General features: G+C 54.3%; 9 protein-coding genes across 9 annotated transcripts; 3 read left to right on the forward strand and 6 right to left on the reverse strand.

Moving 5' to 3' along the window:
* Positions 1 to 553: 553 nt before the first annotated feature.
* On the reverse strand, positions 554 to 2,074 carry PHYSODRAFT_555569 (hypothetical protein; the record flags this gene model as incomplete). Its single annotated transcript, XM_009523010.1, has 1 exon — positions 554 to 2,074. The coding sequence occupies exon 1, from the start codon at positions 2,036 to 2,038 to the stop codon at positions 554 to 556; it is 1,485 nt and encodes a 494-aa protein (XP_009521305.1). The 5' UTR covers positions 2,039 to 2,074.
* Positions 2,075 to 2,430: 356 nt separating this feature from the next.
* Positions 2,431 to 3,960, forward strand: PHYSODRAFT_478999 (hypothetical protein; the record flags this gene model as incomplete). Its single annotated transcript, XM_009523011.1, has 1 exon — positions 2,431 to 3,960. The coding sequence occupies one exon, from the start codon at positions 2,431 to 2,433 to the stop codon at positions 3,958 to 3,960; it is 1,530 nt and encodes a 509-aa protein (XP_009521306.1).
* A 114-nt stretch (positions 3,961 to 4,074) lies between these two features.
* PHYSODRAFT_359567 (hypothetical protein) lies at positions 4,075 to 5,253 on the reverse strand (the record flags this gene model as incomplete). Its single annotated transcript, XM_009523012.1, has 1 exon — positions 4,075 to 5,253. The coding sequence occupies exon 1, from the start codon at positions 5,230 to 5,232 to the stop codon at positions 4,075 to 4,077; it is 1,158 nt and encodes a 385-aa protein (XP_009521307.1). The 5' UTR covers positions 5,233 to 5,253.
* Positions 5,254 to 6,105: 852 nt separating this feature from the next.
* Positions 6,106 to 6,660, forward strand: PHYSODRAFT_555573 (hypothetical protein; the record flags this gene model as incomplete). Its single annotated transcript, XM_009523013.1, has 1 exon — positions 6,106 to 6,660. The coding sequence occupies exon 1, from the start codon at positions 6,187 to 6,189 to the stop codon at positions 6,658 to 6,660; it is 474 nt and encodes a 157-aa protein (XP_009521308.1). The 5' UTR covers positions 6,106 to 6,186.
* A 169-nt stretch (positions 6,661 to 6,829) lies between these two features.
* Positions 6,830 to 8,785, reverse strand: PHYSODRAFT_482737 (hypothetical protein; the record flags this gene model as incomplete). The annotated part of the gene is made up of 9 exons (XM_009523014.1): positions 6,830 to 7,255; positions 7,317 to 7,604; positions 7,676 to 7,918; positions 7,975 to 8,110; positions 8,176 to 8,297; positions 8,366 to 8,447; positions 8,511 to 8,551; positions 8,622 to 8,684; positions 8,753 to 8,785. 9 exons carry the CDS (start codon positions 8,783 to 8,785, stop codon positions 6,830 to 6,832), a joined length of 1,434 nt encoding a protein of 477 aa, XP_009521309.1.
* A 298-nt stretch (positions 8,786 to 9,083) lies between these two features.
* Positions 9,084 to 9,813, reverse strand: PHYSODRAFT_249792 (hypothetical protein; the record flags this gene model as incomplete). Its single annotated transcript, XM_009523015.1, has 2 exons — positions 9,084 to 9,488; positions 9,565 to 9,813. The coding sequence occupies 2 exons, from the start codon at positions 9,811 to 9,813 to the stop codon at positions 9,084 to 9,086; spliced, it is 654 nt and encodes a 217-aa protein (XP_009521310.1).
* A 379-nt stretch (positions 9,814 to 10,192) lies between these two features.
* PHYSODRAFT_249811 (hypothetical protein) lies at positions 10,193 to 11,219 on the reverse strand (the record flags this gene model as incomplete). Its single annotated transcript, XM_009523016.1, has 6 exons — positions 10,193 to 10,208; positions 10,539 to 10,572; positions 10,655 to 10,723; positions 10,814 to 10,854; positions 10,926 to 10,988; positions 11,029 to 11,219. The coding sequence occupies 6 exons, from the start codon at positions 11,217 to 11,219 to the stop codon at positions 10,193 to 10,195; spliced, it is 414 nt and encodes a 137-aa protein (XP_009521311.1).
* A 2,539-nt stretch (positions 11,220 to 13,758) lies between these two features.
* Positions 13,759 to 14,745, reverse strand: PHYSODRAFT_487565 (hypothetical protein; the record flags this gene model as incomplete). Its single annotated transcript, XM_009523017.1, has 1 exon — positions 13,759 to 14,745. One exon carries the CDS (start codon positions 14,743 to 14,745, stop codon positions 13,759 to 13,761), a length of 987 nt encoding a protein of 328 aa, XP_009521312.1.
* A 232-nt stretch (positions 14,746 to 14,977) lies between these two features.
* PHYSODRAFT_326967 (hypothetical protein) lies at positions 14,978 to 18,567 on the forward strand (the record flags this gene model as incomplete). Its single annotated transcript, XM_009523018.1, has 8 exons — positions 14,978 to 15,299; positions 15,401 to 15,495; positions 15,567 to 15,617; positions 15,659 to 15,847; positions 15,911 to 16,081; positions 16,788 to 17,696; positions 17,935 to 18,288; positions 18,370 to 18,567. The coding sequence occupies 8 exons, from the start codon at positions 14,978 to 14,980 to the stop codon at positions 18,565 to 18,567; spliced, it is 2,289 nt and encodes a 762-aa protein (XP_009521313.1).
* Positions 18,568 to 18,761: the final 194 nt, after the last annotated feature.

Below are 18,761 nucleotides of genomic sequence, written 5' to 3' on the forward strand. Positions count from 1 at the left end.
ACTCACCACCTTTGGCTGGAGGAATCACGCTGGGTGGTCTCAATCCGAGGGCTGGCCGTGCCGCAGTCGCCACACGCCGGGTCTTCGCATCACGTGGATGATGATCGCCAGCATGAGCGCGCCCGACAGCCAGAGGATAAAGCGTCGAGTCCGTCGATCACCTTCCGTTCGCCTCCTACGGTTGTGCCGGTGCAGGTGTCGGTCGTGTGGCCTTAGCGGCGTGCTCTCGTTCACGGCCGCCATGCCTCCGCCTCAGGTCGCTACGAAGACGACGTTTCCAGAAATGGCCCCTCAATTGCCCCCACAGGCCATTTCGTCCGTCACGGACAAAGTAGCAAAATTTCGGCGGTGTCTTCAACCAAAACACTTTTGAATCCGTTGGATGACCAGAACCAGGATTCGTAGTTTCTGAACCGAGCCACATGCGACTGCGAGGTGTTTATCGATGCAGTATCAAGGCAACAGCACTTCATATTTGTATTTGTATGTTGCCGTCATTTACGAGACAGGATAAGGCAGACCAAAGTGCCTACGCGCGCTGTCATTCATTCTCTTAGAGGGCCTGGTTGTTGAGGAACTTGTTGAGCATTTCGAGCGCCACTGCTGGCTGGTCCTGCGGCACCATGTGACCAGACTTGAAGACCCGGAAGAACGTGAACTGGTTGTTGACCGACCGCACCACGCCAGCGTTCGTGCCACCCGAAGTAATGAAGGGGGTCTCGGTCGCTGCGTTGAATCCGTCCTTGTCCTTCCACTCCAGCGCGCGGGTCCACGCCTGGTTGCCGTACCAGTTGCACATGAGGTCAGCGTCACCGGCGTAGATGAGAACGCGTAGGTCGTCGTTCAGCAGATCGGCCACGTACGTGTTGAACGGCTTGGCCATGTCGGCCGTCATGTAGAACGCCACGTTTACCTCCATGTTGCACTCCTGCCAGGCTCCCACGCGCTTCGAGTCAACACCGAGAGACTCACGCACGTTGGGAGCGTCCAGGTACTTGGAGACGTACGACATGTCGTAGCACTTGGTGGGGTCGTCCATCCTAGTGCACGGCATGCGGATGTCGTACGGGTTGCGCTCTGCAGACAGCAGCGGCATGAACAGCTTCTCCGTGCAGTACTCAGTACCGTCGAAGCACGCCGTCATGTTCTGCGGGCACTGGTCGAGGATAGCACCGCACACGGGGGCCGCTGCCTTCATCTCCGCCAGTTGAGAGTCGTCCACCAGCGAAATGTTGTACGCGTTCTCCTCCGCCATGTCGATGTAGTGCGGAAGTTGAATCGAAGCCTGCGTGATGCCGTTTCCGACGGCAATACCCTTCAGGTTGATGTACTTTGGAGTACCAGCGTTCACCTTGTTTTTCTGCCACACGTAGTGCGCCGCCACAGGCACGTAGTGGCCACCGTAGCTCTCGCCCGTGATGTAAAAGTCGCGGCCGGCCAACTCCGGGTGCTTCTCGAAGAAACCCTGAAGGAAATAGTAGATGTTCTCGCCCACATTGTCCTCGCCGTTGTCAGCGTCGCGCTTGTCGCCGTACGTGAACCCCACGGTCGTGGGCTGGTCCAGCCACACCACGTTGCTCTGGTTGGTCCACGAGTACGGGTTGAGCCGAGTGGAGAGGTCCGGCAGCACGTGACATGGCCCGTTCTCCGTGAGCAGCGCCATCATGCTGGAGCACCCGGGGCCACCCGTGAGCCAGAGCACGAGCGGGTCGGTGTTGGGCTGGCCGCGGGACTCGAAGTACCAGTAAAAGTAGTGGTCGTCGACCTTGTTGGGCAGCTTGATGTAGCCCGAGTCCTGCGTCGTGAGCCCGCAGAAGACCTCGCTGTCTGTAGCCCCCGTAGACACAGGCACACCCTCAGCCACTGCATCGTCTCTCTTGAGGAAGAGCGGCTCCCCGACGTACACCACCAAGAGGCAGACGCCGATCAGCGACACCACCGCAATCAATGCGCGACGAACGTTGCGGTTGCGAGCCTCCTGCTGCGCATAATGCTGCAAGTTGTGGTCCAGCGTCAACGGGGTCGTCTCGGTCGCCATAGTGCTTGAACACGGAAAGTCTTGCGCTGCTCTTGGCGGCCGGAAAACCAGAAGTGATGAATGTGTCAAAGGACAAGATACCCAAACTCAGACCTCCCCCCCCCCCTCGTAACGGTTTTCAGACCATAGTGAAGACAAGAACTATGTCTTCAAATGAATGCAGCGCAGCTGCTCGTTTGCCAATCAAAATCGCCAGCTGCTAGCTGAAACCGTCCACCCAAAGAGGACACCTGCTGGCCACTCCATGCTGCCATTCGTGCCTGCTTATCTCTTGCACTTGTCCCGACGATGGGACGAACTCATGGAGTTCGGCGGACGTTCCAACTCATTTCACCCACTGCACTGCACTGCGCTGCTCTACGGACGAACACCACGCGAGACTTGACGCCGTCATGAGCTCGGAGACGACTCCGCTGCGCCTGCGGTCCACGTCGCTGCAGTACAACCTGCGCATCTGGCGGCGGGAGGAGGCGCGCAAGCGAGACATCAAGCGCGGCGGCGTCTTCATCCTCGCGCTATGCGCCGTCAGCCTCATGGTCATGTTCGTCGCTGAGCCGCTCGTGGAGGACGGAGACAGCAACGATGCGGAGCCTCAGGTACAGACGCACGCGGCTACGGAGGGCGTCCCGGTAAACATGACGACGGCAGACAGCGAGGTCTTCTGCGGACTCACGACGCAGGACTCGGGCTACATCAAGCTGCCCAACAAGGTCGACGACCACTACTTTTACTGGTACTTCGAGTCCCGCGGCCAGCCCAACACCGACCCGCTCGTGCTCTGGCTCACGGGTGGCCCCGGGTGCTCCAGCATGATGGCGCTGCTCACGGAGAACGGGCCATGTCACGTGCTGCCGGACCTCTCCACTCGGCTCAACCCGTACTCGTGGACCAACCAGAGCAACGTGGTGTGGCTGGACCAGCCCACGACCGTGGGGTTCACGTACGGCGACAAGCGCGACGCTGACAACGGCGAGGACAATGTGGGCGAGAACATCTACTATTTCCTTCAGGGTTTCTTCGAGAAGCACCCGGAGTTGGCCGGCCGCGACTTTTACATCACGGGCGAGAGCTACGGTGGCCACTACGTGCCTGTGGCGGCGCACTACGTATGGCAGAAGAACAAGGTGAACGCTGGTACTCCAAAGTTTATCAACCTGAAGGGCATTGCCATCGGTAATGGCCTCACGAACGCTGCTATTCAGATGCCACATTACATCGACATGGCAATTCACAACGCGTACAACATTTCTCTCGTGGACGTGGCGCAACTGGACGAGATGAAGGCGGCTGTACCGGAGTGTATCTCTATCCTGGAGCAGTGTCCACAGAATGCGACGGCGTGTGTCGATGGAGAGAACTTCTGCATGGAGAAGCTATTCAGTCCGATGCTGAAGGCTGGTCGTAACCCGTACGATATCCGTCTGCCGTGCAAGAATGACGGCGACGACACTGAATGCTATGACATGTCGTACGTCTCTAAGTACTTGGACGCACCAAACGTGCGTGAGGCTCTCGGTGTCGACTCGAAGCGCGTGGGCGCCTGGCAAGAGTGCAACTCGCAGGTATATGCGGCATTTGACAAGGCAGGCGACGTGGTTAAGCCCTTCAACTCGTACGTGGCTGATCTGTTGGACGACGACCTGCGAGTGCTGATCTACGCTGGAGACGCCGATCTCGTGTGCAACTGGTACGGCAACGAAGCTTGGACGCGCGCGCTGCAGTGGAAGGGCAGGGACGGGTTCAACAACGCACCGGAGACTGCCTTTGTCACGTCGAACGGCAAGAACGGAGGTGTGGCGCGGTCGTTCAACAACCAGTTCACGTTCCTACGCGTGTTCAACTCGGGCCACATGGTGCCACAGGACCAGCCAGCGGTGGCACTGGACATGCTCAACAAGTTCATCAACAACGAAGCCTTCTAAGGGCTTATGTACATGTACTGTGCCAGCAGAAGTGCAAGACTTCTGCAATTGTGTAGATAAAGGCAATACTGTCAAATACCGCTTACACCTTGTAGCTCCTGTGTGACGGGTATCCTAGATCCCCATCAGCCTTTTGGCGTTGTCGCGTAGCATGGCGCTCTGCACGTCCTTGCTCATGTTGGCCATGATCTCGTAGTTGGCCAACGTCGAGTGCCAGTCCAGTTCGCTCAAGTCTTCTCCACCTTCTCCCTCCGGCACCTCCTTGTTGTCCTTAATAGGAGGGAAGAACGGGTGATCCGTGCCGAAGACGATTCTATCCGCCCCGACAAAGTCGATCAGACACTGCAACGCCGGCTCGTGGTACGCCACCGCATCGTAGTAAAACCTCTTGAGATAGACACTCGGCGCGTGCTGCAAATTCTGCGCGATGGCGGCGTCATGCTCCACGCAGCTATCGAGTCGTCCAGCCAGGAACGGCAGCGAGCCTCCGGAGTGTGCGAGCAGCAGTCTCAAAGTGTCCGGCACTTGGTCCAATAGTCCCGACAGCACCAACTGCGAGACCGCCACGGTCGTCTCGAACGTGAAGCCCAACGCGAGGAACAGCGCGTGTCCGCACTTGCCGTAGTGTTCGTTCCCCACTCCGTAGTGCGGGTGCAGGAAGATCGTCAGCCCCGCGCGATCCATGGCCCGGTAGAACTCGAGCATATCCGGGTCGTCCAGCCCTTTGCCGTTCAAGCCGGCGGTGCTCAGGATCACCCCGCGGACGTGAGGGAGGCCACTCGACAGTCTCTCAACCTCTTCAACCGCGGTGGTGGAGTCCTGCGGCACGACGCCAAAGGCCAAGAACCGGCCATTGGAGCCACGACACAGCGTCTCCATGTCGTCGTTGAGCAGCGTCGCCTGTCGGATCTGCTCCTCGAGGGGCAAGAAGTCGAGCCACGGATTGGCCAGACTCAGCACGGACGTGCGGATACCGTGGCGATCCATGTACCGGAGCTTATTGCTCGCGTCCCAGTACTCGCCGCCAATGGGGCGGCCGGCGCTGATGCCTCCCGGCTGCTGTTGGCTCTCCCCCAGCTGCTGCTGCTCCGCTGGGAGGATGATGAGCCGCTCCCCGCCGATTCCGGGGCGGACGAAGGGCACGTCCTTCCGAGCGCGGAGGATGTCCATGTAGCGGGGCAGGTACACGTGCGTGTGCAGGTCCACGGCGTCGAGGTCACGCACAGAAGCTTTGCCTTGAGTGGCCAGGAGCTTGCTCAGAGCGCGGGGCATGGTGGAAGAAGGAGATGGCGGGGGAACAAGTCGAGGAATGATGAGGATAGGATATCTGTCTCCTTTAGTGGTACGGTTCGTATCCGCTCGTACCAATTCGTACCAATCATGGCTACAGTTTTGTCCTAAACAGAGTTTCTCAGACGAAGTTGAAGTGGTCTAGTTGAAGTGGCCTCAATTGAGACCAACCAAGCGGCCGCAATCCTGGCGCCAGCGGTGCCGACTTCTGCTGCCAAAGTCGGAAGGTGGACTTTGGACCAAAAGATGACTCGAGTATTTCGCTGTCGTGCGTGGGAGTTGCCGCACACATCCTTGAATCACAACGAGGACATTGTCGACGAGACTAAGCACTCCGACTCCATCGAGAGGACATCGGGCGACTCATCTCCTGGACGTTCGGTGCGGCTGTCAAACCACGCGGGATCTCATCCATCGACCGAGACGCTTCAACGACGTTGGGATCTCTCTTCTTGCCTTCGACGTCACGATGAACAAGCAGCGGCAGCGAGTACTTCGTGTTGCAGTGCTTCTCACCATGAAAGGCCCTCGTTATCCGTTAATTCCTTTGACTCGAAGCAGCGCGCTGTGCTGTAAGAATGCGAGCAATCACCTCCGAGATGCGCTTCCTGACACCGCTAAACGCAAGTGGTCCCCAACCTGCACAGAGGAGCGATCGTGCCCCAAGGAGCGCGTTCGCTGAACGAGCGATAGCTCCAAAACTTACTTTCAGTCCGCCGCCGCCAGATCACAAGAGATGCGGAGCCCATCGACTGCAGCTGCCGGTGACCTGAGTGTGTCATTTCTTGCCTCGATGAGATGCTGCAGTGTACCCGCCTTTCGATATGCCCGACAAGTCGATTGACACTGCTTCCAAGGCTTCCAGCTGACCTCTTCACTCTTGACCAACCCGTTCACTCTTCAATTTGCCTTCTACTCCGCACCAACTTCTGCACCATGGCGCCTCGAGCTTCCGCCGACGTCGTCACCATCCGTGAACCTGTGGCCAACCCCGGCCTGCACGGACTTCTGCTGACCTGGGACGCCGCTCTCCTCGACCAATTCATCAGTGCCGCCAACACCGTCGTCCCAGTCGAGCAGCCGGATCTGGAGCTGTCGCCGTGGCTGACCGAGCCCCGAGGCAGTCTCACCGCCGAGGGCTTCCTCCAAGGCACCATGACGTATCTCTCCGAGTCGGCGGGCGGCTACCATGGCAACATCTTGTCGCCACTCACGCCAGCGCAGTCCAACGCTCTCTCGAGGAGAATGGGCCAAATGGAAATGGACCCATTCATGCAGGCCTGCGCCAAAAAGCTGCCGTCCGGGTCGTGCCTCGTCACCGGAACGCTCTTCTTCCAGGACCCCGCCACCGATGGAGTGCCCACAAACCTCCCCAGTCCCCCCTCACCTCACCGACAGATCTTCGTGTAAATTGCTAGGGATTCGACAGCACAAATGAGATCAAGTCATATAATGTAGTCACAAATAGTGAGTGTAAGTGTAGTTTGCAAGGGTTGATAACTTCGGATCTGCATTTCTTGGAAAACAATACCATAACAATTGTGAGCTTAAACACGACGTCAGCCCATTCCAGTCACATTTAGACTTCCTCGCGGACGTGCGCTGCCGAGCTGCTCCCCAGCAACGGCTCCGCGAGGAAATGGTCGTCGTCGAGCTCCTTCGCGGTCGAAAACGCCAGTCGGTTGAATTCCAAATCGTCTTCGTCGTCTTCATCGTCGTCGTCAGTCTCGAAGTACATGGAAGTTGGGGATTCACCGTATGTAGGCGACAGCAGAGGTGCTGGAACCGCGACGATTTTACTTGGTGGCGGGGTCTTGCCAACAGGCAGCGACAAAGCCATACCAACGCCAACGAAATAGAGGAACGAGGCGACCACGTACGGAAGAGCTTGCGACCAAACGGATTGCCGAGTCATACCAGCGTACATTGCAGCGAAAATGACCGGGCCGAGCGCTTCAAAGATCGACCGAGCGCCGTAAATCGCACCTTGTAGACGCCCTTGCTCCTACAATTCACCAAACGGTAAGTATCGCGACAATACTTTACAAAATGTTGTATAACGTTACCTCTTCCGAGGCGTTGATCGACTTGAGAGCGGATATGGCGGGAAACGATAGGTCGCTGATGCATCCGGAGACGCTCACTGCATAGACCACCCATTTATGCGGGTAGTAAGCCGTAGCAGCAAACCCACAAGTACCTAGCGTATTGGCAACTAGTGCAATGACAATCACGCCCTTCTCTCTGACACAACCGATCAGCGGCTTGAGCAGCAGAGCCTGCCCTACTACTGCCAAGAACCCTCCAAGCAGCATCAGAGTGCCAAAGTCTTTCACATCGAACCCCACGATAGTCTACAACAACAAATTAGCCCAGGGTTGACTCTGTAGTGACAAAGAAAAAAAAATGCTTCTTGAGGACTTACATTCAGGTAAAAGGACTGGATCTGGAAAACTCCGTTCAACACGAAGCTCGTCAGCGCGATTAAGCACGTCAGTCGCATGAATAATTGGTTCCTGAAGAGAATCGCCATCGAGCTGACGGGGTTCTCGACCACCCATCGGGTTTTGCTCAAGCGCGTTCGAGCTGGTAACGTCTCGGGCAAAAGGAAGATCGCCCACAGAACTCGAGTCACGAACAGACCAGCCGCAATCTGCAGAATAGTATCCTGCGAAAAGAAATTAGCAGAAAACCATCGTACTAATTGCAGGCTACAGTGCTTACCCGAGAAAAGAACGGTGCGATGAAGGCACTAGCACAGTAACCAACAGATAGACTTGCAAAGAGAAGTCCGAATGCGGCAGCCCGGTCTTCAGGGGCGACAATATCAGCAACCGAGGCACTCATGACACCCGCCACCCTGGTTCATTCAACGACGATTAGCCTTCCAAGGTACCAACCGTCACTAGAGCCAGTCATTCGCACCCAAAGCCGGAGTCGGCGAGCCTCAGAATGAAATAAGGCGTGATGGATCCCCCCGGCTGCATGAAGTACATGACTGAGAACGGCACGCCAAGCCGCAAGATCTGGTTTAGCACAAGAAATGGCTGTCAAACACCAATAGTTAGGTACTCTTTCTCTTCAGTGTCAAAATCATAATCATAATGCAACGCACCTTGCGCCCGTACACATCGGACGCCTGCCCAAGCATCGGCGACAAGATGAGGTTGAACACGCATCCCGCAGCCGAGTAGATACTACAATACAAACAAAAGTTAGATCTCAACACCAAACTATCGAAACAATAGAAAACTCCATACCTCGACAGCCACGCAGCTTGTCTTGATCCAGCAGTGCACGCCTACAGTCAAGAAAGCAATGTTAATTCATGGGCCAACAATTGTGAATATTTCCTTTAACAACAACAATACCTCGTCGTGAGGATTGGCCCCACAGTCAATGGGCGCTCCATCTCTGTGTAGTCTGGCAAAGTACTACAGTGCATTCAGTTAAAAGATGTTTTACGGCGCTACAGCGCATTGGAGAATGCTGCAGGAGAGACCTCCGTCATGAGGATGGACAGGATGGGGCTCATGATGCCAAATGCACCGGCGGTGAGAAGCTGGAGACCCACGATCGCGGCCACAGTGCACGGGGCACCACGCTTACGCTGCGGCTTGCGGGGCGCGGAGGTGTCAGCGGCGGCGGTGGTGCTGTCCATCTCGGTCGGATACTTTACTGAGAATGAAGACGTGATACCAAAACCTGTGAAAACCGATCACTACGACCAGAAAAAAGTTGAAGATGACAAAAGTTTTTTTTAAACCCCTTTTACGTTTAAAAACGTAGCTCTATCGTGTGTTTTAGTATCGATATGCATCTAATGTGCACTTTTACACTTCAGAGGAGTTCGCTCCTAGCAAAGGCTCAGAGAGCAATTGGTCGTCATCCAGCACGGAGCTGCTGGCATACTCCACTCTTTCGCCCTTTTCCACTTCACCCTTGTCAGTCTCGAAGTACACGGAAGCCAAAGCCGGAGTTTCATCCGACACCGGTGGCGGCAATGGAGCAGGTTCAACAACGATGTCGCTCGGCGAAGGAGACGTCTTGCTCACGGGTAGCGAGAGAGCCACTACAATCCCGACGACGTAGACGCACGAGGCAACGATGTACGGGAGAGCTTCAGACAGAAGCGACTGCCGGGTCATCGCAGCGTACAGCGAGGAGAAGACGATGGGGCCGATTGCGTCAAAAATCGACCGAGCGCCGTAAATTGCGCCTTGTAGACGTCCTTGCTCCTACAGATTCAGAGTCAGATTATGAGAACACTTTCAGCATTTCATCGTCATAGGGCGAGTAGACGCTAAAACATACCTTCTCCGAGACATTCATCGACTTGAGTGCCGATATAGCTGGGAACGTAAGGTCCCCGATGCAGCCAGGGACGAACGACAGGAATACGACCCATTTGTGCGGGTAAAACGCGGCACCGGCAAAGCCGCCCGTCTTCATCAGACTGGCGATCAGCGCGATGATGATCACGCCTTTCTCCTTGAAGCAGCCCACCAGCGCCTTCACCAGTAGCCCCTGTCCTAGCAGTGCTAAGACGCCTCCGAGTAGCATCAAGTTGGCAAAGTCCTTCACATCGAATCCCACAATTGTCTGAAATCCACCATCATGGGCTGCGTCATACCAGCTCGCAATTGCGTTTATATTGTTGGGGACGTACATTCAGGAAAAAAGACTGGATCTGGAAAATCCCGTTCCTGATGAAGCTCGTGATCGCGATCAAGCACGTCAGCCGCATGAACAATTTATTGCGGAAAAGGATGGACAGAGAGCTGATAGGACTCTCCATCACCCAACGCGTCATGGTCATACGCGAATGCTTCGGTACCGTTTCGGGCAGAATGCATACTGCCCAAAACACCCGGATCACGAAAATACAAGCGGCAATCTGCAGAACTTGCTCCTACATAAGAAAAGAGCATCCGCGTTATAATCAGGAGCCAACAATGCTGTCACAAACAAGCAGCAAGTACGAACTCGAGAGAAGAATGGGGCTGCGAAAGCACTCAAAGAAAACCCAGAAGACAGGCTCGCAAAAATAATGCCAAAGGCTGCCGCACGGTTCTCGGGAGACACAATGTCGGCGACCGCAGCGCCCATAACGCCAGCCGTTCTGGGTCAAAGATCAACACCGGTGTTACCTTTTGAATAAAACCGCAAGTCGCGATCTGTTTGCGAAGAAGATACGTACCCAAACCCATAGTCGATTAGCCTTAGTACGAAATACGGCGTAATGGATCCGTGTGGCTGCATGAAGTACATGATGGAGAATGGCGTACCAACCCTTGCGAGCTGGCTTAGCACCAAAAACGGCTAATAGCAATATCAAACATACTTAGTACATACAAATTACTAAGCCACAAAATGATTTCCCAATAAATCCCGCAAAACTTACGAACCTTGCGTCCGTAGACGTCTGACGCTTGACCCAGCATCGGCGCAAGAAAAACATTGAACACACAGCCTAGCGACGAGAAGAGGCTGGAATGAACAATAACGTCAGGTTCTCCACACATTCTTCACCGACTCCAAAAACAATAGTATTGATTCATACCTCGACAACCAAGCCGCTTGTCTTGACCCTTCAGTGCACGCCTAGCAACAATTGCAACAATTATTAGCACGAAATGATTCATGCCATTTGCACTTAACCATGATGACTGTACCGCGTCGAGTGGGTTGGCTCCGCAGTCAATTGGCAGTCCAAGCCGATGCTGCCTGGCGAAATACTGTATAAAATTATGGGTAAAGTGAGGATTATGATCTTACTGGTAGGAATGACACATTTTGCGGACCTCGGTCATGACGATGGAGAGGATGGGGTTCATGATGCCGAACGCCGCCTCCGTCAGGAACTGCAGCACCACGATGGTGCCTAACTTGCACGAGAAGCCCCGCTTCCGCTGCGTCTTGCAGGGCGAGGTGGCGGCGGCGGTGGTGGCGCCGTGGCTCTTCCCCATTTTGCTGGTCGGATACTGAGGGTCGCCCTTCAAGTCTGAACCCCGTCGAAACCGATCGACTTACGACCATCGGACAAATATGATCCGATGCGTTGAAGTGCTAGAAGTGCATTGAAACTTTCAAGAACGGGGATATTTTCTTAGCTTTACACTACTGCGAGTAAAGCGCGGCTGGTGGCAATAAGCCCTACGCTGTAACATTCTACGGTAGTAATGGCTCTGCGAGCAAGTAGTCGTCATCTACATGCAGCACAGTTCTGCCAGCAATAGCCATGGCATCGTCGCCTCCTATTTCATCCTCTGTTTCGGGCTCGGTCTTAAAGTGTGAGGCTGCTGGTTCCCTCCTTGGTGACAGTAAATGAGCTTCCTCGTCCACAGGCTTGCTCGATTTCTTGCCTGCAGGTAGCGAGACGGCAGTAACAACACCGACGAGATAAATGCACGAAGCGATCACAAACGGGAGCGCTTGCGACCAGACTGACTTCCGAGTCATAGCAGCGTACAAAACGGAGAACACGACGGGGCCAATCGCTTCAAAAACCGACCGCGCTCCGTAGATTGCCCCTTGTAGACGACCTTGCTCCTGCAGCAACCGTATAGAGTTCGATATCAAATGAAGCAGGAAGAAATGTAGCACGGAGAATGGTTGCGTACCTCTTCCGAACAGTTAATTGACTGCAGTGTAGCAATGGCTGGGAAGGCCAACTCGCCGAAACAAGCAGGTACACAGAGCAGAAACACCACCCTACAACGCCGTCCCCGCAATCCCCCACGTCCTCACTAAGCAGCTCACCAGTACTGTGATGATCACGCCTCTTTCTCCCATGAAACTCACTAGAGGTTCAAGCAGCAGGCCTTGTGCGAGCATGACTAGAACGCCGCCAACCAGCATCAAGTTGCCAAAATCGTTCACGTCGAACCCCACAACAGTCTGCAGAACAGTGCAGAATCAGTTAACTGAATGACACAGAAAGTCGGACTATGCATACTGTTGATAGGACGTACATTGAGGTAAAATGGCTGCATCTGGAAAACTCCTTCCGAAACGAAGCTCGTTAGCGCGATCAAGTATGTCAGCTGCACGAACAACTTGCTCCGGAAAAGAATGGAGAAGGAGCGGATCGGATTCTCTACAACCCATCGGGTAACCTTCGCACGGGTCTCGATAGGCAAGATTTTCGGGCAGGATGAACAGCGCCCAGACAACGCGCATCGCGAACAGAGCAACAGCAATCTGTAAAATATGTTCCTGGTTCGTAAAATATAGCACGAATGCCAGTTTATCAGCTCTCGGAAAGGATACGAAGAGAGTGGGAAGTACTCACCCGAGAGAAGAACGGGGCGATAAATGCGCTTGCACAATACCCAATCGCTACGCTAGCGACCAGAATTCCGAACGCTGCTGCACGATGAGTTGGAGAGATGACGTCGGTGACCGCGGCACTCATGACACCAGAAGTTCTAACAAACACAGCGCATTAGCAAGTAAAAGCGTATTGAACGGGCAAGAAACGTACCCAAACCCATAGTCGACCATCCTCAACACAAAGTATGGAAATGTTGATCCGTGGGGCTGAGTGAAGTACATGACCGAGAACGGCACGCCAATTCTCGCGAGCTGGCTCAGGACTAGCAAGAGCCGTAAGCAGAGCATAAATACAAGTCAGCGAATGTACACAGGACACATTGCCCTCTTGCATTATACTACCTTCCGCCCATAGACATCGGACAGCTGGCCGATCATCGGTGACACCGCAAAGTTCAACACGGATCCCATTGCCGAGAAGAGACTACCGTGACAGAACAACCGACAAGTCAGCAATTTCACCGATACACTACACTTCTGCAAGGATCTGATTTCACCTCGACAACCAGGCTGCCTTCCTTGATCCAGTGATACACGCCTGTGAACAAAACGAAAAGTGATGGTACGATTAATACCCCGGATTGCGTTCGAACTCTTGCGTGGATTTGAGTACCTCGTCGTGCGGATCGACGCCACAATCAATTGGTAAGCCGTCTCGATGCAGTCTCGCAAAATGCTACACAAGAGATAGAATTGGTCAACCGCTATCACGTTCCGTGCAATGATAGTTAAGTATTCGCCTGGCGACCTCGGTCAAGACGATCGAAATGATGGGGCTCATGAAGCCAAAAGAAGCTTCACTCAGGAACTGGAGACCGAGGATTGCACTGAACGTGCGCTGTGGTTCGTTGGACATCGCGGTGTACGAGCCACTGCCCTCCATCTCGCCGGTTCGATACTGGACGCAGCAGAGTATCTTGTTAGTTCTGGTTGATTACTCGATATCTGCTCAGGTAAGTCGGATAATCATCGCCTTTAATCCAGATAATAAAATAAAAGTGAAGCCATCGACTACACCAAGCTGCCGTGGATGGTTATTTACTAGCATTTGATCGGGATGTCTACAACTACAGGAGCATGCTTTGGCTTGGAAAGTAGCGTACTACTCGCAGCATTCACAAACACCGTCTTCCCCACGCGCGTAGCTCCGTACGCCTCGTGGATGCTTGTTTACTAGCATTTGATCGGGATGTCTACAACTACAGGAGCATGCTTTGGCTTGGAAAGTAGCGTACTACTCGCAGCATTCACAAACACCGTCTTCCCCACGCGCGTAGCTCCGTACGCCTCGTGGATATGTCCAAAGATGTGGAAACTCGGTCGAATGCGGGACATGGTCTCCTTCAGCAACGTCTCACTCCCCACATGCAGCCCCGTGAACGTCGTGTCCAGAATCCCATGCGGTGGGCCGTGGGTCACCAACATGTCCACATCCGCCGGGACCTTGGCCCAATGCTGCTGGTCCGCGAAGCCTCTGGCCACGTTGAACGCCCCCTGCCGTCCATGGATGGGAGGGGTCATGGGCGACCCGTAGATCTTCACGCCTTCGATCACCACCGAGCGGTTCTCCAGGTACGTGCAGTTGGTCAGCAGCGCTCTCGAGACGCTGGGGTCGTTGTACTCCTTGTGGCGGAAGGCCTTGTCCCAGTGCTGGTCGTATTCTACCGCGTCCATGCTGACGTCGTGGTTGCCCGCAATCACGAGCTTGTGCTTGTGCGGTAGAGTGCCCAACCAGTCATTGAAGTCGCGGATCTCGGCGTGGGTGCCGCGCTGCGTGAAGTCTCCGCAGTGCAGTAGAACGTCCCCCTCCGGGACGTTCGAAAGGTTCCGGTGCTTGCTGTGCGTGTCCGAGATGCACACCACGCGTAGAGTGCCCTCCTGCTGTGGGTGGCTGCTCAACGAGCGCACTACCGCCTCCGAGTTGCGCAGGTAGGGCGAGTCCCAGCCCAAGACGCCCACGCCGTTCCAGTAGAGCCAGCGGAGCGTCAAACCCAGCAGCAGCAGCGTGATCACGTGCGCAATGAAGCTGCCGAAGAGCTGGCGGGTGGAGAAGAGCAGCAGCAGCACGAGGACGCAAAGGAAGCCGCTGGCTCGAGCCGCGAGCTGCTCCGGGGAGGCGTCGTGGGGGACAAGCCTGAGCACGAGGTTGGTCAACGACATGGCTTCACTCTCACTGAAAACCAGCCACTGAAGCGGAGAGTGGATGTCATTCTAGCGAGGTCACAAAAGAAGGTCACGTCAAGTTTCAAGACGCGCTGCAATTTTGCGTTCTTGAAGTTGGGGACAAAAATAGGACGAAACGACGCAGTGCACGTTATTGTGTTATCGCCCCAAGGTCAAGGTCAAGGTCAAGACTCTTCGTCGGGGTGATAGCTTTGGTAGGAATAAAAGAATGGAGACAGGGCGAGGCAGTTCAAGCCCCTCCTCTGCTGACTCTAGTGCTCTGCCGCCTATCTCTGCTGCTCCTCCTGCACGTCTCCCTTCGGCCAAGACCCACCGACCTCCCAGCAAGCAGATCCCTCAAGGAGGCAGCATGAACTCCGCAAGTCCAGGAAGTCCGCCAGCGAGTGTTGGAGACGAATTATTGCCCGAGAGCGACGCAGTACAGACGGAGACTGTGATAGAGCAACTTGGCTATGGAGACGCGCTGTCCGTCTCCCAGCAGGAGAAGATGCAGGTCTTCGCGACGTCTCCCGACCTCGAATTGCTGTGCAGTGAGAACGGCATCACAGCCGCTCATTTCGCGGGGAATAGCGAGGCAGTGACAGTTTGGACTTGTTTCTGGGATTTTGGACGTCCGTCGCGTACTTCCCAGCGCTAAAGGAGCTCTCGATCATCAACCAGCCCACGATCTGCGAGCTCGAAGGCGTCAACAACTGCACCAACCTGGAAAATTGTGCATTACCGAGTGTGGGCTCACAAAGATCGCTAACCTGGGGAACTGTACCAAACTGAAGCAGCTAAATCTGAGATCGAACAAGACCCGACGACTTGAAAACTTGGACGCGCTGGTGAAGTTGGAGAAGTTGTGGGTGAACCTGAACCAACTGGAAAGACTTGACGGACTCTGGAGACTCACGAAGTGGACGCGTGTCGTAACCGTATTGACCGCATTGACACGGCGCTCAATGGCTGCGTGAATCTCACGGAACTGAACTTGGCGGACAACCGGCTGTCGAGCTTTAAAGGACTGTTGTCCCTCATGAACTTGGACCAACTTGCTGTTCTCGTGTTGAGCGACCCTCACTTTGGCGACAATCCCGTGTGTAGACTGTGTAATTACCAAACGTATTTGATGTGCCAACTTCCCCGTTTGAGTTTCCAGGATACCGTGGAGCTGTCAGCGCGCATAGCGGAGGCCACTATGATCATGAAGAAAATGTACTATAACATGCGGGTTAAGGCGATAAAGCGCGATGTGCACCGAAGGATTCGCCACGCCGAGACCACTCGCAACCAGGCTGAGCATCACATAGAAACTAGCGTGTCGGCTCTGGTGCGACATAAGAAGGAAATTGAGAGGTTTCTGGTCGAGAACAGCGCTAGAAAGGAGGAAATCACTGCAAAGGGGTCAAGATATGATCACTGCGTTGGAGAAGAAGCTGGAGTGTGTGAGCTCGTGTCTGCAGGACCGCTACAGTGGAGTGTATCGCATGAATCAAGACTTTGAGTGGTTAAGGACAAGTTTGACGTATACTTCCTGAGATGAGCATTGCGCGTCTAATGCTCTGGAGACCGGCGGCAGTTAACCGTCGGACGCGTGGTTCGGCCGAGCTCGTGCGGTCGCGATTATCCCTACCAGAGCTGCAGAAGCTTGGGATAAACGACATTCAAATCAATTGAGTTACAAGTATAAACAACAGATTTTTACGGAATCGATTCCAGGCAAGAATGGATAGCTCCGGACAAAATGGTTCTAGGTAACGTAAGTAGTCGGTTTTTTCTGACCGTAATTTACCAACGAGCAGACCACCAGCTGCTGAAAACGTCGACACCACCGCTAAGTAGCACCAGGTGCGAAGGAGGAGTCCTCCACACCTCCGAGCACCGCACGCAGCAACAACAACAAGGGTTTTCATTCGAAAGAATCATGCCCAGGCTTTCTTACAATGGATACCCTCGCCATAGTGACACGCCCTCATCACATTGTCATTTCTGCTTAGGTACGATCGTGAGTTCTCTCCCTTTCTTCTTCATTCCAGAATCCGCCGCCTCGAGGGAAGATGGTAAAGCTCTTCTGTGCGATCGTTGGTGCGGCGGGAAGCGCGTTCGAGGTGACGATTGACGAAGATGCTTCGGTGTCCGCGTTGAAGAAGGCGATCAAGGCGGAGAAGCCAAACAAGTTGAAGGACATCGATGCAGGTGACCTGCAGCTCTTCCTGGCGAAGAGGGAGGACGGCGCGTGGCTGAAGTCGAAGGATCTGCTCCGGATGCGGAAGGGGGAGATCCCCGATGAAGTTGAGAGTCGCTACATGAAGGAGGAATTGGACGATCCGACGGACAAGATCTGCGAGACGTTTCCCACAATCTCCGACGGAACGATTCACGTGCTGGTGGTGGTCCCGAAGCAAGCGATCTCGGCTTCAATTGTCTCCCAAGATGGTGTCTTTGATCCCTGCAGCGACCCGTTCTTTGCACAATTCCCCACGGTTGAGCAAGTAGGCGATTGGCTCGAATTTTCGTCGTTGCTGCCGTTAACAAAACGTCAGAAGCTCTACATTCGCTCGTCGTACAGAGTGATCGCCGACCAAGCACTGATGAATCCAGATCGGACCATGGTCAAGTATGCTGTCGTCACGGGCACGCCTGGGATAGGCAAGTCGGTGTTCGTCTACTACATGATGTGGAGGTTGATCAAGGAGAAGAAACGCGTGCTGTTTTTCTCCAAGAAGGGACCGATTTACTTTGATGGGTCGACGATGTTCCAGTGCGAGTTACTGCCAAATAAGTTTGACCAACGATTTTGGTCGCCTGACCTGTGGTGCCTCGTGGACTCGGTCGATCCAACCGCTATGACGGAATTACCGATAGAGGACTGCTCAGTACTTCTCGCAAGTACACCGCGACGAGACTGCATTGGGGAATTCATGAAGCTCGTTCCAACTCCAGATGTATTCTACATGCCACTGTGGACCAAGGAAGAACTCGCGATAACTGCTCCCCTCTATCCACATGCAGCATCTGTGTGGCGAAATCGCTCAGACTGCTTGGGTGGTGTGCCTCGTCTTGTGTTGCAAGACATTGGAACTGAACCGCAAGTGTTGCTGGAGACCGCATGCAATAGTTGCTCTCTTGATGAGTGCAAGACGTTGGTGTCCATCAACTCGGGAGATTAATTCGAGGACCCAGATGGCTCAGACTCTGATTCACATCTGCAGCCAAGAGCCATATACAGAGTACCAAGTTGCGTATGCGTCCGAATTGGCGATGCGAGTGATTGCTCGGACGAAGCTGATATCGAATCGCGCGAACATGGAAAGTTTTCTCAGCGCATGCAACGGGAACCCGCTGGCTCAATCGCTGTGCGGATACATCTTCGAGCCTCACTGTCTGCGACTATTGCATGAGGGTGGGAATTTCGAGTATCGAGAACTGTTGACTGGCGCCGAGATGCAGCGTCAACGCAAAAGAGGCCGCCGAGATATTGATGAAACAGAAATTACAATCCCATCGTCATCGAAGCCTTCTCAAATTGTGGAGCGGGTGGAAGTTGGTCAAGTTGCAAATCAGCTTTACGTGCCTCGGACATCGAATTATGTCGCTATTGATGCATGGATGCCGCAGTTCGGTGGATTCCAAGTCACTGTGGGAAAGACTCATGATATCAAGGCCGGCGCGGCAGATGATTTGGCGAAACTGGGTCCGGATGGCAATCAACTCTTCTTTTTGCTTCCACCGCTGTACTACAAATCATTCACCAAGAAGTCGCCCACGACAATTCGGCAGTTTGCAATCCTTGTTCCGTATCCCGAAGAGATTTAATGGCACCGTACAAACGCGATGAGTGCGAGGTGGGAGGAGAGAAAACTGGTGCTAAGACAAGCTTGAAACTCGCGAGTAATTCGACAATTCAACATATTACGTCTTCAACACTGCCATATCGGCGACCACTACGGACAGCTCAGCTGCAACTACTACTACGCCTACTGCTACCACCACTTCGGCGGCGGATATAC

This window comes from Phytophthora sojae (assembly GCF_000149755.1).
Source record: "Phytophthora sojae unplaced genomic scaffold PHYSOscaffold_2, whole genome shotgun sequence".
In the NCBI taxonomy this organism is placed as follows: Eukaryota; Oomycota; class Peronosporomycetes; order Peronosporales; family Peronosporaceae; genus Phytophthora; species Phytophthora sojae.